The sequence below is a fragment of the Pseudopodoces humilis genome, chromosome 26 (genome assembly GCF_049639895.1).
Source record: "Pseudopodoces humilis isolate 2021_Gansu_Grassland_sample_001 chromosome 26, ASM4963989v1, whole genome shotgun sequence".
Taxonomy (NCBI): Eukaryota; Metazoa; Chordata; class Aves; order Passeriformes; family Paridae; genus Pseudopodoces; species Pseudopodoces humilis.
In genome coordinates, this window is record NC_142225.1 from 5,103,158 (window position 1) to 5,110,873 (window position 7,716).

At 57.9% G+C, this 7,716-nt stretch overlaps 2 protein-coding genes across 9 annotated transcripts in view; both read left to right on the forward strand.

The window, feature by feature from the left end:
- PLEKHA6 (pleckstrin homology domain containing A6) overlaps positions 1-2,015 on the forward strand; it is a 48,934-nt gene extending 46,919 nt beyond the window's left edge. For all 8 annotated transcript variants that reach the window (XM_088067036.1, XM_088067039.1, XM_088067042.1 and 5 more), the window contains one exon: positions 240-2,015. Coding sequence is in view for 1 of the 8 variants with exons in the window: in XM_088067039.1 (XP_087923165.1) it covers positions 240-292 (53 nt within the window). In the remaining 7 variants the exon portion in view is untranslated. The remainder of the gene's footprint in view (positions 1-239) is intronic.
- Positions 2,016-3,871: 1,856 nt separating this feature from the next.
- GOLT1A (golgi transport 1A) lies at positions 3,872-5,917 on the forward strand. The gene is made up of 5 exons (XM_005529303.3): positions 3,872-3,922; positions 4,415-4,506; positions 4,583-4,761; positions 5,458-5,521; positions 5,666-5,917. Exons 1-5 carry the CDS (start codon positions 3,898-3,900, stop codon positions 5,702-5,704), a joined length of 399 nt encoding a protein of 132 aa, XP_005529360.1. The 5' UTR covers positions 3,872-3,897; the 3' UTR covers positions 5,705-5,917.
- The last annotated feature ends 1,799 nt before the right edge of the window (positions 5,918-7,716 follow it).

The following is a 7,716-nucleotide window of genomic DNA, read 5'->3' on the forward strand; positions in this document are numbered from 1 at the left end:
CCTCGCTGCCACGTCAGCCCCGGCTCCTCCATGGACCGAGTGTCCCCCCCTCCTCAAGCCAAGTCCCCATGGCCAAGGGGCCGTGAAGGGTGGAAAAAGGGGGGGCCCAGCATGAAAATTGAGGGGTGTGGGTGTGTCAGAGCCTCCCTGGGCCGAAATCCCCGCCGCGATTTCCACGGGGGGGGGTGGGCGCAGGGTGGAGCCCCCCCAGCTCAGCCCCTCTGTTCCCCCCACCCCAGCTCAAGCCCTGGCTGCTGCCGGCGCCATCAAGTTCCACGGGGCCACCTTTTAGTCCCCTCCGGCGGTGACAACGAACCTCTCGCCACCGTCCTCGGTTCTCCCGGACCCCCTTCCCTCCCTCCGGCAGCGACACCACCGGGAGGTGCGGCACCGACGGGAGCCCCCGTCCCAGGGAGACGGGTGGGGGCTGGGGGTTGTCCCCAAGGAGCCCCCAGGGCTGTCAGCGGCCACAGGGACACACCTGGACAGCTGTGACAGCGGCCACCGGCCCAGCGGCGAGCGCAGGACTCCTGGCACGGCCCCCCGAGGTCTGTGAAGGGGCTCTTGGCGTGGGGACCCGCCTGTCCCCGCCACGGGTGGTGCTCCCACCTTCCAGCGGACCTGGATGCTCCTCCTCGGCCCCTCGGGCGCCCTTTCCCTTCCCTGAGCTCTGATCCCGATTTTGGAACCCGTCTGTGCCACCACCGGTGGCTCAGCCGGAGGAGGAAGGGGACAGGACGGGTGGAGGTGGCTCCGGGGGGACACGGAGGTGCCCAGGGCGCCCCAAGGGCTCTCCGAGCGCGGGGTGGGAGCTCTGGGCAGGGATGGGGACGTTGGATGGGAGCAGAGCAGGGAATTGGGGTGCCAGGTGGGATAACGGAGCTGTGGGGTCGGCAAGGACCCCCCCCTGGAGGGTGGGGACGGTGCTGAGGAGGGGTTTGGGGACAACAGGGTCACCTGGGCTGCCCCCGTCCCGCTGTCACCCTCCAAAAATCCCTTTCCTCGGCTCTCCAGCCCCTTCCAGCGGTTCGGATCTCCTGTAGCAAATTCCCCTTTTCTTTATCATCCTGGAGGGTGGGATAAAAGCAGAATCCCTGGAAGGATGTGAGGGTGGCAGGGAGGACGGAGCCAGGAGCTGGATCCCAAATCCCAAATCCCACCCATCCCTCCTGGCCCGATCCCAAACCCCCCCAGGACCTCCCTGCATCCCAATCCCAATTTAGCAATACTTGTAGGATCCCTGGAGCCCTAAATCCCGCTTCCCCAGCCTCCCTCAGCCCCTTTAGCTCATAAAGCTGGCCCTTTATTTTGCTATTTACATGCCTTAATATATGTTTGATGGAAATTCTACATTTATAATATATATCTATATTTGGTTTTCCTCTTCTTTTCCCGGGAAAAAAAAGCTCGTGCCGAGCTCTCTCTTCTCCGCAGGATTTGTTGGCGCCAGCCCTGCCAACAACAACAACAAAAAAAGATTCTTTGCCAATTTATCAGAGGGGGGAGGAAATAATAATAATAAATATAAAATAAATTTAAAAAAAACCAAAAAAGAAGGAAAAAAAAAAAAAAGGAAAAAAACCTATTTAAAAATATATATCTATTTTTTCTGCTTTTATTAAAAGCAAATTTATTTAAAATAAAATATACAGAGACTGTAAGTTTGAAGAGAGGATGAGTTTATTTTCCCTGTGTCCCCTCTCGGATCACTGGGGCAGACACCCCCCTTACTCTGGGGACACCTTGGGGACATCCCGGGGTGGCTGTGGGGCAGCAATTCCCATCTCCAGGATCCAGAGAGGATGAGGAGCATCCCAAAGCTCCCATCCCGCCCTTCCCAAAGCCACGGGCTGCTGTCCCCAGGGCGTGACCCGGCTGCGATTTTATTTTATTTTAAATAATAATAATAATAATAATAATAATAATAAAGGAAACCTTAATTAATTAATTTTATTTTGGTTATTATTTTTCATAAACACTTCATAATGCAGTGACTTGTTAACCCGGGAAGGATTTGCATCGGGAGGAAATAAATCTATTTATGCATTCGGGGAGGGTGGGATGGGAGGGATTTGGTTTTCTGGGATATTTTCCTAGCCGTAGAGAAATAAAAATATCTATGAAACAACGATGTTTTCCTGTCTTTTTTCTTTTCCCGGGGTGAGTTTGGATATGGATTTTAATGTTGGCTTGGAGAAGCAGAGGGTGCTGGGGCTCCAGAGGCAGCGCCTCTTCCCTCTCCCTGATTTTTTGGGATTTGTTTTCCCACCAGGGTTGGTTTTGGTGCTTGTGAAGGGATAAAATTCCCATCCCGGGGCTGTTTGTGGGGTAAATTTTGGGAATGGCTGGGTTTGGGTGGCTCTGGGGTGACAGAGGTGACACAGGGACCCTGTGCTGGCTTTGGGGGAGCCGGTATTCCCACACCTACCAGCAAATCCCGGGAACCTCGGCATTCCCAAAACTCTGCCATGGAGCAGCCTGGGATCCATGGGATCCATGGGAATGCACGTGGACTCCTGGGGACACCGCAGGGACCTCTGCCGTCCCCTCGGTGCCACTCGGCCACCCCAGAGAAGACGCAATCTCCCTGTTTTCCCTATTTAAGGGATCCATCCCTTCCCATCCAGACAACTCGTTCCACCATGAGCCACCGTGTCCCCCCTGGAGCCACTGTGTCCCTATGGAACCACTGCGTCCCCTCTGGAGCCACCATGTCCCCTGAAGCCACTGTGTCCCTTTTGGAGCCACCATGTGTCCCTTCCAGAGCCACCATGTCCCCTGAAGCCCCCATGTGTCCCCTGAAGCCACCATGTCCCTATGGAACCACCGTGTCCCCCCTGGAGCCACCATGTCCCTTTTTGAGCCACTGTGTTCCCTGCAGCCACCACGTCCCTCTGGAACCACAATGTCCCCTCCAGAGCCACCATGTCCCTTTTGGAGCCACCATGTCCCCCTGCAGCCACCATGTCCCCTGAGGCCACCATGTGTCCTCTGAAGCCCCCGTGTGTCCCCTGAAGCCACCATGTCCCCTGAAGTCACCATGTCCTCTGAAGCCACAGTGTGTCCCCTGAGGCCACCATGTCCCCTGAGGCCACCATGTGTCCCCTGAAGCCACCATGTCCCCTGAAGCCACCATGTGTCCCCTGAAGCCACCATGTGTCCCCTGAAGTCACCGTGTGTCCCCTGAAGCTACCGTGTGTCTCCTGAAGCTCCTGTGTGTCCCCTGAAGCCACCATGTCCCCTGAAGTCACCGTGTGTCCCCTGAAGCTACCGTGTGTCCCCTGAAGCCACCATGTCCCCTGAAGTCACCGTGTGTCCCCTGAAGCCACTGTGTCCCCTGAAGCCACCATGTGTCCCCTGAAGCCACCATGTCCCCTGAAGCCGCCATGTGTCCCCTGAAGCCACCGTGTGTCCCCTGAAGCCCCCGTGTGTCCCCTGAAGCCACCATGTGTCCCCTGAAGCCACCCGTGTGTCCCCCTGCAGCCACCATGTGCCCCCTGAAGCCACCATGTCCCCTGAAGCCACCATGTGTCCTCTGAAGCCACCATGTCCCCTGAGGCCACCATGTGTCCCCTGAAGCCACCATGTCCCCTGAAGTCACCGTGTGTCCCCTGAAGCTACCGTGTGTCCCCTGAAGCTCCTGTGTGTCCCCTGAAGCCACCATGTGTCCCCTGAAGCCACCATGTCCCCTGAAGCCACCATGTCCCCTGAAGCCACCATGTGTCCCCTGAAGCCACCATGTGTCCCCTGAAGCCACCGTGTCCCCCGGCGGTGGCTCTGTGGGCGTTCCCGGGGCCGTTAATGATTCCCAGGATGACGTGGGGACTAAAGGGCTTTTCCAAGGGTCGCTCTGGAAGTGGCCCTTGCCCGGCCTCGCCCGGCCCCGTCACCGCCAAGATGGTGTCCCTGAGCGACTTCCAGCGTAAGCAGGCACGGGGTGGCCGTGTCCCGGCGGGAATTCCTGTCCCAGCTGGAATTCCTGTCCCAGCTGGAATTCCCATCCCAGCTGGAATTCCCATCCTGCGGGATCCGGGAGCTCCGTGAGGACATTTGGCAGCTCCCAGTCCCATCTGGATGGGGTGGTTGGGGCAGGGAGGGGTGGGATGGAGAAGGGGATGGGCTGGGGGTGGGGAGGTTTTCCAGGATCATCCAGGGATCATCTCCAGCCTTTCCTGGAGGGAAAGGGAAAAGGGAAAGGCTGGACGGGGTTTTCCTGGTGATCTTTCCTTTGTGGTTCCTGATTTATCCAGTGGCCTCAGGGGTTTCTGGGGCCTCCTCCAGGCCTGTGCCAAGGCTGTTCCTGAGGTCTGGGAAAAAATCCAAAGGGTATTTTTTGGGAAGGAACGGGATAGGGAGGTGCTGGGAGCTGGGGTGTGGAGTCGAGTCTTTGCCCCTGCTCTCCCATTTTCCACAGGGATCGGAGTGGGCCTGGTCGGCTTCGGCCTCTTCTTCCTCCTCTTTGGGATCCTCCTGTACTTCGACTCGGTGCTCCTGGCTTTTGGGAACGTGAGTAGGCCTGGGCTGGGCGTCCCCACAGCCGGGACAAGGAGCTGCTCTGACCCTGTCCCTTCTCTCCTCCCAGCTCCTCTTCCTCTCCGGCTTGGTCTTCATCATCGGCTTCCGGAGGACCTTCACCTTCTTCTTCCAGCGGTCCAAGCTGAAGGGCACCAGCTTCTTCTTCGGAGGGCTCATCGTGGTCCTCATGCGGTGGCCAATCCTGGGGATGCTGCTGGAGGCCTACGGATTCATCTCCCTCTTCAGGTGCAGGATGGGATCCTCGGGATGGGATCCTCAGGATGGGATCCACAGGATGAGATCCCTGGGATGGGATCCTCAGGATGAGATCCCTGGGATGGGATCCTCAGGATGAGATCCCTGGGATGGGATCCTCAGGATGGGATCCACAGGATGAGATCCTCAGGATGGGATCCACAGGATGAGATCCCTGGGATGGGATCCTCAGGATGGGATCCTCAGGATGAGATCCTCAGGATGGGATCCACAGGATGAGATCCCTGGGATGGGATCCTCAGGATGGGATCCACAGGATGAGATCCTCAGGATGGGATCCTCAGGATGAGATCCTCAGGATGGGATCCACAGGATGGGATCCACAGGGTGGGATCCACAGGATGGGATCCCTGGGATGGGATCCTCAGGATGGGATCCTCAGGATGGGATCCACAGGATGGGATCCACAGGATGAGATCCCTGGGATGGGATCCTCAGGATGGGATCCTCAGGATGAGATCCTCAGGATGAGATCCTCAGGATGGGATCCACAGGATGGGATCCACAGGATGAGATCCCTGGGATGGGATCCTCAGGATGGGATCCTTGGATGGGATCCTCAGGATGAGATCCCTGGGGTGGGATCCTTGGATGGGATCCTCAAGCTGCAGCCTGGGTTTGGAGGATGCTCCCCGGAGCTCAGCAGGGCCTTTTGTGTCCACACAGGAGCTTCTTCCCAGTGGCTTTCGGGTTCTTGGGCTCGCTGGCAAACATCCCCCTGCTGAGCCAGGTGAGAAGGGGCTGGGGACCCCTCGGGACCCTCAATCCCTGGCTGGGACCCATCCCCATGGATTTGCAGAGGAAATGTCACCGTGGTGTCCCCAGAGCTGCTCGGGTGGGTTTTCCCGCTAATCCTGCTCTGTCCCTGTCGCAGCTCCTGCAGAAAATGGGGGACAGCGGCTCCATGGTGTGACCTGACCAGCCCTGGGTTGAGCGGCTGCGATGGGATGGGCTGAGAGAGCCCCAGGCCGGGCTGTCCCCAAGAGCTGGTGACTCTCTTGTCCCCAAGACCCTCAGTGCTGGCCAGAGCCACCCCCCAGCAGGGACAGTGTCCCCCTCCCTGTCCCACAGAGCTCCTGAGCCAGGCTCCAAGGTCTGAGGGCTGTACCAGGCTGGATTCTGGAATTCTTGCAGTTATTTAATATTTTTTTCTGTGAAAGACTTAATTTAATAAAAAAAAAAGTGTGAGAGCAAGCCCAGACTCAGCTCCTTTCCCATGGCTTAGGGCTTGTCCCAGCACTGCACACCCCGATGTCACCAGGAGGCATCGTGGCCATGGCTGGAGGTGGCACAGGGTGGCACAGGGACACTCCCATGGCTGGAGATGGCATGGGGACACTCCCATGGCTGGAGATGGCATGGGGACACTCCCATGGCTGGAGATGGCACAGGGACATTCTCATGGCTGGAGATGGCATGGGGACACTCCCGGGGCAGGAGATGGCACAGGGACATTCTCATGGCTGGAGATGGCATGGGGACACTCCCATGGCTGGAGATGGCATGGGGACACTCCCATGGCTGGAGGTGACACGGGGACATTCCCATGGCTGGAGGTGACACAGGGACATTCTTGGGGCAGGAGCTCCCCCAGCATCACCTCAGGTGAATTTAAGGGAGTTCTTCCTCCCAGGCTGCCGGAATTCCTCTCCCCAGGAGAGCCGGTTGGATACCTCGGCATCTCCACGGGCTGCGCTGGATCCCAGCCAGTTTCCAGCAGCGCTCGGGAGGCTGGAGTTTAATTAAACCCAAAAGCAATCACATCAAAGCTGCTCCCTCCGCAGAGAGCCCTCCTTAACGAGCAGGAATTAATTAACGACTTGGAGCTGAACCTGTTCCCTCCGGAGCCCGACGGGAGATGGCAGCTCTGTGCCTGTTGTCACCTGGACATCCCCATTGTCACCTGGTTGTGCTCATTGTCACTTGGTCATGCCTGTTGTCACCTGGCTGTGCCTGTTGTCACCTGCCTGTGCCCCTTGTCACCTGGCCATGCCTGTTGTCACTTGGTCATGTCCGTTGTCACCCAGTCGTGCCCGTTGTCACCTGGCCATGCCTGTTGTCACCTGGCTGTGCCTGCTGTCACCTGGCCATGCCTGTTGTCACCTGGTCATGCCCATTGTCATGTGGTCATGCCTGTTGTCACCTGCCCATACCTGTTGTCACCTGGCCATGCTCATTGTCAGCTGGCCATGCCTGTTGTCACCTGGCCGTGCTTGTTGTCACCTGGTCATGCCTGTTGTCACCTGGTTGTGCCTGTTGTCAACTGCCTGTGCCCCTTGTCACCTGGCTGTGCTCGTTGTCACCCGGTCATGCCTGTTGTCACCTGGCCGTGCTTGTTGTCACCTGGTCATGCCTGTTGTCACCTGGTTGTGCCTGTTGTCAACTGCCTGTGCCCCTTGTCACCTGGCTGTGCTCGTTGTCACCCGGTCATGCCTGTTGTCACCTGGCCGTGCCTGTTGTCACCCGGCCATGTCCATTGTCACCCGGTCGTGCCTGTTGTCACCTGGCCGTGCCTGTTGTCACCTGGCCATGCCTGTTGTCACCCGGTTGTGCCTGTTGTCACCACCCAACTGTGCTCCAGGTGAAATCAGGGCTGGGAGCAGCTCTGGGCTCGTTTGGGCACCCAAATCCCAGCTCCGGGAAGGGGATCCCAGTTTTTGTGTGCTTTGATGGCAGCAGGAAGGGGAAATGAGATTCCTGGCAGGAATTTGGAGGCTTGGAATCTCCTCAGTGCCTCCGTTCCTGTGTTGCTTTGCTCCAGCTGAAAATTCCCAACTTTTCCTGCTGAGGATTCATTTTGAGGCCTCCACCAGGAGGAAGAGGAAGATTCCCAGAGGCAGCGTGTGCAGGATGAGGAGATTCCCGAGGTTTAGGGCTCCCATCCCTGTGGAAGCCACTGTGGAGGAGCAGGAAATGTGCCCAAGT

What these genes read in the sequence shown, in the direction of transcription:
- GOLT1A (XM_005529303.3), top strand. Translation starts at nt 3,898, where the DNA reads ATGGTGTCCCTGAGCGACTTCCAGC. An exon ending in GTCCCTGAGCGACTTCCAGC is followed by an intron (nt 3,923 to 4,414) that starts GTAAGCAGGCAC and finishes CATTTTCCACAG; the next exon opens with GGATCGGAGTGGGCCTGGTC. An exon ending in ACATCCCCCTGCTGAGCCAG is followed by an intron (nt 5,522 to 5,665) that starts GTGAGAAGGGGC and finishes TCCCTGTCGCAG; the next exon opens with CTCCTGCAGAAAATGGGGGA.